The sequence below is a fragment of the Coregonus clupeaformis genome, chromosome 34, assembly GCF_020615455.1.
Source record: "Coregonus clupeaformis isolate EN_2021a chromosome 34, ASM2061545v1, whole genome shotgun sequence".
Lineage (NCBI taxonomy): Eukaryota > Metazoa > Chordata > Actinopteri > Salmoniformes > Salmonidae > Coregonus > Coregonus clupeaformis.
In genome coordinates this window covers 15,394,737-15,407,188 of record NC_059225.1, presented here as the reverse complement: position 1 = coordinate 15,407,188, position 12,452 = coordinate 15,394,737, and the positions used below count along the sequence as shown (strand labels likewise).

The 12,452-nt window shown below is 42.3% G+C and overlaps 1 protein-coding gene across 1 annotated transcript in view; it reads right to left on the bottom strand.

The window, feature by feature from the left end:
• prkdc (protein kinase, DNA-activated, catalytic subunit) overlaps positions 1-12,452 on the bottom strand; it is a 50,427-nt gene that overhangs the window by 19,209 nt on the left and 18,766 nt on the right. Inside the window, exons 42-51 of the mRNA XM_041861830.2 lie at positions 11,999-12,180; positions 11,646-11,814; positions 3,745-3,810; positions 3,581-3,644; positions 3,308-3,456; positions 2,845-2,985; positions 2,412-2,531; positions 2,092-2,235; positions 677-828; positions 411-545 (exon numbers count right to left, since the gene is read on the bottom strand). Of these exons, the coding sequence (XP_041717764.2) occupies positions 411-545; positions 677-828; positions 2,092-2,235; positions 2,412-2,531; positions 2,845-2,985; positions 3,308-3,456; positions 3,581-3,644; positions 3,745-3,810; positions 11,646-11,814; positions 11,999-12,180 (1,322 nt within the window). The remainder of the gene's footprint in view (positions 1-410; positions 546-676; positions 829-2,091; positions 2,236-2,411; positions 2,532-2,844; positions 2,986-3,307; positions 3,457-3,580; positions 3,645-3,744; positions 3,811-11,645; positions 11,815-11,998; positions 12,181-12,452) is intronic.

The following is a 12,452-nucleotide window of genomic DNA, read 5'->3' as shown; positions in this document are numbered from 1 at the left end:
TCAGAACCCTCATTCAATGCAACACTCACAATGGAGGAATGGGTTCTCAAATCATGTTTACCAGGTAAAATGGGTCAAATAAGGTCAACAATAATACGATAAATAATACCATAATACTACTACTAATAATACTAATAGTCATCATCATCATAATAACGACAATCACCTTCATCATCCGCATCATAATAACGACAATTATCATCATCACCACCACCATCATAATAACAACCTTCTTCATCATAACCACAATTATCACCGTCATAATAATAATGACAATCATCGTCTTCCTCGTCATCATAATGATCACAACCATCATCATCATCATAACCACAATCATGCTCATCATCATCTATCTAATCAGCTGATGTATTATATTACTTTCGCGACAGACACACAGGTTGCCCATTTACCTGTCGTACTCGATATCACACTTCCTGGCGTCGTAGGCAGGGAGGTTGTTGGCCAGAACGATGCCCAGCAGCTGGAGTCCTACGGAGTTATCTTTACTGTTTAGGTCTGTGCCGCAGAAACGCTCGTAGATCAGGCTGCGCAACAAAGAAGAAAGAGGACGCATGTTGATATTAAAGAGATAGTTCACATTTTTGGGGAAGTTTTCAAAAGCTTGGGGAAATCAGTGGTACGGGAAATGAAATGCTTGTATTAGGGTTATTCTCACTTGTAGGGCACGTCCAGACAGTCCTTCCAGCACTCCACCACAGTGCGAATGATCTCCAGGTTGTGTCTGAAGACAGGCCTCTTGGGGTGGAAGCTGTTCCTCATCAGGAACTCCAGCAGACGATTGGCCAGGACTTTGTCTCTGGTGTTGCCCTGGGATAAAAAAAAGAAAAAAAAAAGACTATTGCAATATTTCCCCTATAGGCCCTATATGGGAGGGGGTGGGGGGGGGGACAACTACCCTGCCTAAATCATCAGTTGGTCCCCCCCTTTGCTGCTATAAAAGCCTCCACTCTTCTGGGAAGGCTTTCCACTAGATGTTGGAACATTGCTGCAGAGACTTGCTTCCATTCAGCCACAAGAGCATTAGTGAGGTTGGATACTGAGGTTGGGCGATTAGGACTGGCTCGCAATCAGCATTCCAATTCATCCCAAAGGTGTTCGTGCTCTGTGCAGGGCAGTTTAGTTCTTCCACATCGATCTCGACAAACCATTTCTGTACGGACCTCGCTTTGTGCATGGGGGCATTGTCATGCTGAAACAGGAAAGGGCTTTCCCCAAACTGTTGCCACAAAGTTGGAAGCATAGAATCGTCTAGAATGTCATTGTATGCTGTAGTGTTAAGATTTCCCTTCACTGGAACTAAGGGGCCTAGCCTGAACAATGAAAAACAGCCGCAGACCAATATTCCTCCTCCACCAAACTTTACAGTTGGCACTACGCATTCAGGCAGGTAGCGTTCTCCTGGCATCCGCCAAACCCAGATTCGTCCATCGGACTGCCAGATGGTGGCGCGTGATTCACCACTCCAGAGAACGCATTTCCACTGCTCCAGAGTCCAATGGCGGCGAGCTTTACACCACTCCAGCCGATGCTTGGCATTGTGCATGGTGACCTTAGGCTTGTGTGCGGCTGCTCGGCCATGGAAACCCATTTCATGAAGCTCTAGACAAACAGTTATTGTGCTGACGTTGCTTCCAGAGGCAGTTTGGTACTCGGTAGTGAGTGATGCAACCGAGGACAGACCATTTATACACCGAACGCGCATCAGCACTCGGCGGTCCCATTCTGTGAGCTTGTGTGGCCTACTACTTCGCAGCTGAGCCGTTATTGCTCCTAGACGTTCCACTTCACAATAACAGCACATACCGGGGCAGCTCTAGCAGGGCAGAAATTTGACGAACTGACTTGTCGGAAAGGTGGCATCCTATGACGGTGCAACGTTGAAAGTCACTGAGCTCTTCAGTAATGTTTTTCTATGAAGATTGCATGGCTGTGTGCTCGATTTTATACACCCGTCAGCAAAGTGTGTGGCTGAAATAACCAAATCCACTCATTTGAAGTATGTCCACATACTTTTGTATATATAGTGTACCTCAATGAGAAAAGGGGTGAGAGGAAGAAATGGTTAAGAACCTTGGGGGTGGCCAGGCCTATCCAGGAGAGCACTGTGACCACCACGTCTACCACCATGAAGTGGATCCCTTCACCCCCGTTGTTCCCAGAGACCACCAGCTGTAGGAGCGGCCCCAGCCACAGCCTGGCGTACGGACGGAAAACCTGCAGAACAACAGCGTCAAGACCATCAGAAATATCAACAACAGTATGGTGGAACCATACCTGCCAATCTTTGAAATACAAATGGGAAAAACAGGAACGATGAAGGGTATACTCAGGGAAAAATATACTGTTGTCAGATATTGTTAGAGAATGGATAGATGGATGGGTGGCCTCACCTCCTCTGTGTTGATTATCAGCTTTGTGATGAAAAGTCGGATATTTAGTGGTGTGGCTGGATTGGCCAACTTTCCTTGCAGGAACTTCATCCAGGGTGGGAGTTCACTGGGTATGCTTCCCTAGACCACACAGAAGACAAGACAACATGTTGGAATGGGTCCCAATCACAAAACTATACTATCAACCTTTCTCCAACCGCAGTAGACAGACTTGTGCAGAATTCCAAATCCACCCCTAGCCCCTACTCCCTGTAGATCTGATGAAGACTGGATAGGTGGAATCAATATTGCAAAATTTCCACTCAGCCAACCAGAAGGCAAGATTAAGCCATAATAATGCTTATATCTATCAAATCCTCTCAGATCTACAAGAGTCCCTGGGGTTTAGGGGCTAAGTGGTCTGTGTGGAATGGAGCAGTGGAATGGAGCAGACCTGTTCAACTCTGGGAGTGATGTTGTTCCTCTGCATGTGGCCCACCAGAGACGTCATGGCCGCCATGCACTCGTGTTGGTTCAGTTCATCCATCTCCAGGTCTGCAGTCTCCTCCGGAGCCGAAATGGTCTCCGCTCGCTCCTGAGGTAATTCCAGAAACAGTCAAGCATATCCCAATAAAAATATACAAGTGCAAATGAGAGTTTGTAGGCTCTCTGTGTATATTTATATCCAAAGAGACACACAGCTGTTCATTCTGCTAAAGGTGCTTCCACCTTGACTCAGTATACCTTTAGGATATCTTCAATATTGTATATGTTCTTATGCAATGTGTATTATTTTTCTAAGACAGGTTAAGGTAAGGGGCCTGTTTGGGGATGGGACAAGAGTCCCTCCCACAAATACGCTCTAACCCATGTAAAAGCAACACTGGTGCATGGAGAGAGACAGCGGTCGGACTGACCCTCTTCCTGACGGTGCGATTTTGCCCTGCAGGATTCTGGGAATTGTAGGAGAAGCTCTGGACTCCGGTTGAGAAGTCAAACTGACTCATCTCCTCACTCAGACTGCTGTCAGCCATGTAGGACTGGGAGGAGAGGTAGATTGGCTCCTCTGACGGGAAGAGACAACACAGATAGAAGGTTAAATAGAGACAATTATTACTTCCAACAACGTAACGTGAAGTATACTGAGGAATCCCAACTGGATATCAGGTGGAGATGCAGATTCATCCTACCTCCGTTCTCCTCGATCACTTCTTTCCGAATCATGAGGTATTTCTTCTTCCTCTCCATAGGAACCTATAGGGAGAATGAGAAGGCTATGCTCAGATTACTGACATTACTCCGATTGTTCACTGATATCATCTCATCAGTGGAAAAATAAAATAAAACAATATACCTCGATTTCAATAGGGAATCTGTACGTCCTTTGGGTATCAATGAGATTCTCAAATATGAATTGATTCTGGGGGAAAGAACAGAAGAAAAAACATTATTGATTTGTATTGTAGAATTGATCATGTGAGATGAGCCTGCTACTTTTATACATAATATAAACTGGCTGAAAGCCGTGGTATACGGTCTGATATACCAGTTTATAATAGCAATAAGGCACCTCAGGGGTTTGTGGTATATGGCCAATACACCACGGCTAAGGGCTGTATCCAGGCACTCTGCGTTGCGTCGTACTTAAGAACAGCCCTTATCCGTGGTATATTGGCCATATACCACACCCCCGCCCTCGGGCCTTATTGCTGGATAAAATCTGCAACACAGTTTGGTTGAATGAACCCTTTAGTATGGCATGACAATGACCATATGAGTTGGCTATACAGCTGATAGAATAATTATTAATGACTAATTATTACACCCTGAAACTGTGTGAAATGTGCTAGAATGTGTGAGTGTAGGACCAGTAAAGACTATGACATTGAGCTACTATTTAGCAATGTGAGTAAGAGTTAGACCAGACAACAAAGGACAAGGAGAACTGTCTACAGACAACTGAGAAACCAAGATAAAGAGGCCTCCCAATTTAGGGAGGAGAGAAACTGTTAGGCTTTTTAAGGAGTATGAAACATGGTGCAGAATATTGTGAGAACGGCTATAACTGAGGAATGCAGGGAGTAGGCTATGATAAGAAAGTGTGTGTGAGAACTGATGGTCAGGAGAGCAATTATAAAGTGGAAAACTACAGCCTGCCTAAAGGGGATTTTTGTATGACGTGTGAGTATAAAAGATGGACTCTGAAATTGTGATGGCAGAATTCTCAATGAATAAACATCTCTGACTATGCAGACCGGGACTCTGTCCGTTTCTTGATTTTGGGAGACGCACAGAGACACTGAAATAGTTTGTTAAATAATTCACATAACAGCTTGGTCCTTCTGAGCCGGAATCCAATACCTGCCTCTGTCATTCCAGATAACTCTGAAAACCATCGACGGGCGAATGATACATTCGTAAATAGAAAGTCCTGCCCTTTGACATTAAGGGTTAAGACAGGCCAGAGGACACCTGATTAATGACAGAGACGGTGACGGAATCCAAACCTACATTGAATCTCGGCTGCAAGGATAAGGTCAGTAGTCTTTATTCATTACTTGGTGAAATTGATTTGAGAACTTGCTAAAATATTGACTGAGGGTAACGTCATAATTTAAAGTAGCAAATTGATCAATGCGTAGCCATTTTAAGGTAGCCAATTTAAGGTTGTAGCCGGTAGCCGATTTAAGGTTGTAGCCAATTTAAGGTTGGTGGGTCCGTAACAACTCACGGTAATAGGCCATTACCAAAAGAAACTACCCTGCATTCAGAGAACCTGTAGTAGATTATAGAACAGTAATGTTCAACAAATAATCTGGGATAAAGAAATACAGGGAGGGGTGTGAAGTGAAAAGAGGGTTAATATAATTGAGTACATTTGGTCGGTTAAGATCACTAGGAGAGGGAGAACCCATTTCTGTTGTATGAGACTGATGGAATTGTCAACATTACATTTGAGGGGATAAATTCCTCCGTAACGGTATGAGATAATTCTGGGGAACTAGTCAAGACTACATATACAGGAAGGGGTGATTCCAATTGTTGTGTGAAACTGTTTTGAATAACTTGTTATATAGAAAGAGGTGGCTAAGGGATTTTTAACAGTACCAGCCATGGGAGGCAAATCCTCACAAGAGGTCCCAGAATTTACTGGAGACGAGAAATACATGGAAATTGGAGACAAAGGAAATGTGGACCTAATTGAAAAAAAATGGAGAAAAAAAAATGGCTTTACTGGGCGACTTGATGTAATTAAACTGGAATCCATGATTAAACAAATGCATGTAAATTGTGGTAATGATCTAAAGAAACAGAAAAGAGACGAACAGGAGGATTCAGAGCTAAGCTCAGGAGGGAGTCAGTATGAGTCAGGAGATGAGAGAGTAGGAGGGGGCCAGTACCCACTGATAGCCTTACCTAATCTATTGGCAGGGGATGAAGGGGCCCCAGCAACCTTAGATGTTAGAGGGCAGTGAGTTTCAGGGGATGCCCAGAGGGCACTTTTGCCATGGGCCGATCACAGAGAGTATGTTGGGAAAATAACTGAATTGTGTAATAGCCTCAGAGAACATTACCATCGTCATGCAGACTTCTCTAAAGTACATGAGTGTAAACAAGAGGATAGTGAGACTGTCAGCCAGTACTTAGAGAGGCTTAAAGATGTGTTTAACGCAAACAGTGGCATACCCGAGCCAGACCAGAGACAGGGGAATTATACGCCCTACCATCAGAAATTAAAAATATAACGTTCCTCAGTGGAATGAGACCAGAGATAAGCAGGACCATTAAAAATACTTTGATAGGGTGGAGAAAAGCACAGCAAGACTGATTGAGGTTAAAAAAGTATGCAGTTTACCAAGAGCAGATTGGGGGAGAGAAAGAGGAGTAAGAGAGACCTTAAGGGAGTGCCAACTCTCGGGGAGATAGTGAGGCCAGAAACAAAGGGGCAGTGTCCTAGAAATCACAGTCTGTTTTTTTTTTTTTCAGTTCTGCTGGGAGTATATTTGATGATGGGGATTTGTGTTGAATGAGAGGCTAGAGACTTCATAAAATAATAATTGGAATAATAATTATATATTAACTTGCTCACCCAAACGTAGACATACGTCATGGGTGAGACATAATTAATATAATATTGTACAAAGCCAGTATAGGGTTTCCTTTAAGGAATGTCAATCACTACATTGGATATGAATACTATGGAGATACATTCAATATATGCTGGTCGACTACGGCATGTGTTTGGTGTTATTTGTAGCCTACTTAGAAATGACAGTTACCTATTTCTGCTGTATTCTAAACAATGACAGATTGGGGGTTTCATAAGAGGTGGCTATAATTTTAGTTGATAACAGAGGTAATTAGATTTGAGAAATGTTGAAAAGTAATGTTAGATGGAAAGTCAGCAATAGAGGATAGAGATTGTACAGGGTTTCCTGTGTGAAAAAAAAGTAATAGAAATTGGGTGATGAGAAATGTTGAATTGCATTGTTTAAGCAAGAATGGCATTACATTCAAGCTTTCTAGTTATGTGTATGCAAATATGTTATTCGTTTTTGGTGGTGTGTGGATTGAATTTACTAATGCCAGGATTTAGTAAACGAAGCAGAGAGATGTAGTGAGAGCAGTGGAAGGGATACCCCACCCTAAGACGGGGGTACACCAGTTCAGAAGAGATACGGAAGGGCTGACCGCCAGCTTTAAGCTGAATACAGGGGAACTAGAGAGGGCAGTCAGACAGATAGTGTTAAAGGACTGGGCGGCAGTGAGAGGAAACTGGGTTCCCGGAGATGGGAATGCGCCGGTTCTAGAGTGGGCAGAAGGAGGGGCTTATGGAGATAAGTTGGCACAACTCTGTGATAATCTGAGAGAATATTATCACAGACATGCCGAATTCTCCAAAGTCCATGAGTGTAAACAGGGAGACTATTAGTCAATACCCAGGAGAGAAGAGAGGTTATGGTAGCAAAGACAGACAAGAAGGAAACGGTAATAGTGGAGACAGGAGTGAGTGGAAGTGTTACAATTGTGACAAAACGGGACATTTTGCTAGAGAATGTGAGGAACCGTGTAGTTACTGTGCAAGGAAAGGGCACCAGTTAAGAAACTGTAGGCAGAAGGGGAAGAGAGAAATCAGGAGTCCTCATGACCTAGCTATTTTGGTTTGTTGTTTTTTAATTGGGGTTTTCAAATAAAAAACAACACACGTAGTATGATGTTTTTAAAGCCTTGTTATTTTGATTTTAGGGGGTTTTCAACAGGTCAAAGGTGATAAGTCTTAAAGGAGCACACACAGTGAATTTTATGGAGTTTTTCTGTTTTGACTGAGTTTAGGGTATACATGATTTATTATGAGAATAAATGTCATGAGGACTTAATGAACACTTAGGATAAGGAACATTTATGAAATATTTAGAATGATGGTAATGTTTAGTATACTATGGGATGGAACAGTTCGTTGAATGATTTCAATTGCCTCTGAACTCTGTTTTGACTTTCTGGTGTTAATTGATCATCCACACTGGTAAATTCTAAAAGGCATGAAAGGAGGACTTTAAGATAGTTTATTTTACCAAGTTGAGGGTAATTTATAGTACTGTGAAAAGTGTGAAGAAATTTAGAATTTGGTAATAATATATATGATTCGAACCATAAAATAACAGAAGAGAGAGAGAGCCCTCCCTGAATGAGGGATACCTGTTGCTAGTAAATTGTACTAATCTTGGATTACTTTTACGGGATAGAAGTAAGTTGAGGTATTATCAAATGTCAGCAGGGTTAAAACACTTCTCTGGTCCCAGTCAGCTGTCAAAAGAGGAAGTTTCGATAGATAGAGATCTACTTATAGAGAGCTACAGTTGGGCCCCAATTAAGGAAGTTCACAGATGGGTGAAGCAAGGCACAGTAAATAAGGAAGGAATATGGGTCAAAGATTGCTTACCAATTCTCCCGAAATTACTGTTTAGATATGCTGCAATATTGACACACGGGCAGAGCCATGGGTCAACGGGAGGGATGGATGGTAGAGCAGATTAGACAACACTTTGTTGGATATGGGATGACTAATTATAAAAAAATAAAGATGTGTTATCTGTGCTCAAAATAATCACCAGGGCAGACAAAGGGCACCTCAGGGTGAGTATCCTCCGGCTAAGTACCCCTTCCAGCAATTGGAAATTGATTTTATAGAGTTATCACAGAGTGAAGGGAAGACATTTAGAGTAACCCCAGATAAAGATGGGTTATCCCCCTTTGAGAAAGTGTTTGGAAGACCTTACAGAATGCCACAGTTGGCAGGACCAGAACAGGTAGACATAGAACTAGAGAATATACTAGCAGAACACATGAGAAAATTGAAGAATTAAAGGAGAAGGTGATTCATAGCATATAACCTGGAGACTGGGTGTGGATCCAATCGTTGAGGAAAAAGGATAGAAAGCAGTCACGCTGGGAGGGACCATACCATGTCCTATTGGTAACTGCCTTTGCTATAAGAATAGCTGAGAGAGCCACTTGGGTCCACGTTACCCACTGCAAAAAGGTAGGCCCACATACCAACACGGTTGAACACACACAGAGTTAAAGAGAAGAGCTGACCCACTAGGGTTCGGGGGTAAACTCTGTTAACGAAGAAACCCTACCCCGACCTTTCATCACTGTGGGGTGTTTATAGAGGTGTGGGTATGGGGAAGTACCAGGCAGGTGGGTCAGGGACAGGACTGGGATGGTGGTTTTTGGGATTTTGGGGGACTCTGAGCTGCATCATCATGTTAACCATATTATGGATTAATCCAGGTCAACCTAAACAGGGAAATGATGCACTGATTCGATCTTGTAGAAATACTGAAACCAAGAAAGACTATTGGGGGAATGATTATTTTAATAGTTAAAGTCAGTTTAGGACAAGATGGGGGATTCAAGATACCATTCGACTTCTCCCATGAAGAGATAGGAGGTTTTGGGGGCTTTGGTAAGAAGGGGGCGTGTACAAGAAAGTTAGGTCCTAGAAGGTATGGTAAATACATTTGCACTGGGGAACACTCATGTCCTTGTGCAAGGGTGTTTGAACATACCTGGGGAACATGCTATGAGAATGGAATGGAAGCAGTACACCGATGGGGAATTTAAAAAAACCATGATAAATGTCAAACGGAACTAGTGATAACGGTAAAGTCAATTATGCAAGATGATAAGCAAGGAACTATTGGGTCTGTGTAGATGATGTTGGGGCAAATACATGTGTGAGGCTCATTTTTCAGGAGAGAAATTAATCTTCCACCTCCGAGACAGAACAGCAGGTAGATCTAATGTTATCACCAGAGGTACCAAAAACTAGTCTAATACCCCTTGGAAGGCCCTCAGAAGGAATCCTAAATAGCACTAAACCACCAAGGGTAGAATATTTCCTCTTGCAGGAAATGAACCAAGGAGAAGTAGAAGGAATTTCAAATGAGAACTTCTGGGTAAGGTGGATGAACTACACAGCTAGGGTGTTGGGTCAAACTAATTGTTATGCCTGTTCAACAGGTAGGCCAACCCTTCTAACTGCACCTATGCCTCAGACCATGTTCTCGTGTGATAGATTTGGGATCAAACCAAACCTCACCTAATTGTTCTGATATTAAAATAACTACTGTTAAAAAGGATAATACTAAGGCACCCCAATTCACCATGAACCCCAGAGATTATCAATGTTACAGACACCAAAGTAATGCGAATCACAGATCAAATTGGAGAAGGGTTTACAACAAAGTTTTTCTGGTGGGTTACAATTGATAAAAATGTTGACTGGATTAATTACATCTACAAAGGTTCGTTAATTAGACAAGGGATGCAGTGAAGAGAATCTCAGGCCAACTATCCGCCACCTCACTCATGACCTGCAGAATAGTTTGGTTCTCGAAATGCTTTTAGCAGAGAAAGGCGGATTGGCAAGATGGTGGGAGGTCATTGTTGTATGTTTATCCCCAACAATACAGCCTCAGATGGTACAGTAACTGGAGCACTGGCAGGTCTCACTGCATTAAGAAAAGAATGGGCTGAGAACTGGGGGGTGAATACATCAATGACTGGTTGGTTTGATAACATGTTTGGTAAATGGAAAACTATTGTTGTAACTATTTTAGGCGCGGCAATCGCATCTATGGGTATGCTTATTCCCTGTGTCCGAGGGTTGGTGAGCAAGGCGTTGGAGCAGGCAGTATCACAGCAGATGGTGAGATACGGCCCAATCCCGGACTCCGACCTAAGGAATGAAGAATATGACCCACCAGGCTTGGTGGAGGATGACGACGATTCAGATAGTTGAGACTGGATGTTTTCCTAGAACTATAAATCTCTAGTTTAAAAGTTATTGTAATGATCTTTTGTGTATTAAAGTCTTGTTTTAAGTATGATGTACTAGTTAACCGATGTTGCAGGATGTGATGAAGCAAATGTTCTTCACTATAGGCTTAGACTGTTGTTTCCAGATAGTGGGTAAACAGGTTAGGTACCATTGCTAAAGAGTAACGTAACGCTTTTAATCATGGGGTAACCCTGATGAACCTGTATTGAATGAGACAATTTTTTATGTATTTATATACAAATCAACTTATATGCTTCAATGTGTGTGATTCATTTCTATAACAACATATATTTTGTGAGTGTGTGTAATATTTAGTCAAAGGGTGGATTGATAGAATAATTATTAATGACTAATTATTACACCCTGAAACTGTGTGAAATGTGCTAGAATGTGTGAGTGTAGGACCAGTAAAGACTATGACATTGAGCTACTATTTAGCAATGTGAGTAAGAGTTAGACCAGACAACAAAGGACAAGGAGAACTGTCTACAGACAACTGAGAAACCAAGATAAAGAGGCCTCCCAATTTAGGGAGGAGAGAAACTGTTAGGCTTTTTAAGGAGTATGAAACATGGTGCAGAATATTGTGAGAACGGCGATAACTGAGGAATGCAGGGAGTAGGCTATGATAAGAAAGTGTGTGTGTGAACTGATGGTCAGGAGAGCAATTATAAAGTGGAAAACTACAGCCTGCCTAAAGGGGATTTTTGTATGACGTGTGAGTATAAAAGATGGACTCTGAAATTGTGATGGCAGAATTCTCAATGAATAAACATCTCTGACTATGCAGACCGGGACTCTGTCCGTTTCTTGATTTTGGGAGACGCACAGAGACACTGAAATAGTTTGTTAAATAATTCACATAACAACAGCACAAACAGGTCTGGGACCAGGCTCCTCTGTATCACCTTCTCAGGTTTCTCTGTGAAGAGGAAGCCTTGGTAGAACTTGGTCTCGTTGAAGCTACAGCTGATGACTGCGATGGCACAGTTATACCCAGCACAATGGTACTGCCTCCTGATCTCCAGGAGCTGAGTCTCTCCTGTCATGTTCTCCGTGAAGGCTTCGAAGCATGACCTAAAAGGGAAATTACAACTGGATTTAGCCACTCAAACAGATTAAACTAGACAACTGGAGAAATTCATTGAGTACCATTTTTTAAACCCCTTGACAGTTAGCATATATATATTTAATGGATGGCTATATAGGAAAATTGTATGGATGGCACCTTTAAAGAGATGCAACTTGTCAGTGGACTTACTTGATGAGAGTCTTTGACAGCTCGTTGCCCTCTGTTTTAACTGTGGTTCCACAGTAGGCCTGGTTGATCTGGGAGTCTTTGGAGTAAACCTCCTCTTTAGGCAGACGAGAGTAGAGCAACTCCATCAGCTTGTAGCAGCCGTTCTTCTTAATCAACTGGGCCTCATAAGCCGCTTCGTTGGACTGAAAAAAGTCAGGAAATTTTAAAACTGGTTAAAGTGTTTTTAAAACGCTACAAGAACATGAGAAAAGCTCAGTTAGAATTAAGTTTATCTGCAAAAATAAAATACATTTTCTAATTAGGCTAAGTCAAATAACATTTCAAGCCTTACACGTGACAGCAGATCTACACCAAAACACAAAGTTCTCTATGTTATTTTAAAAGGTTTTCTGACTTTTTCAGTAAAGCACACATGCCCCGCAATATAACAGATTAAAGCTGTGAGCCTTGTAGA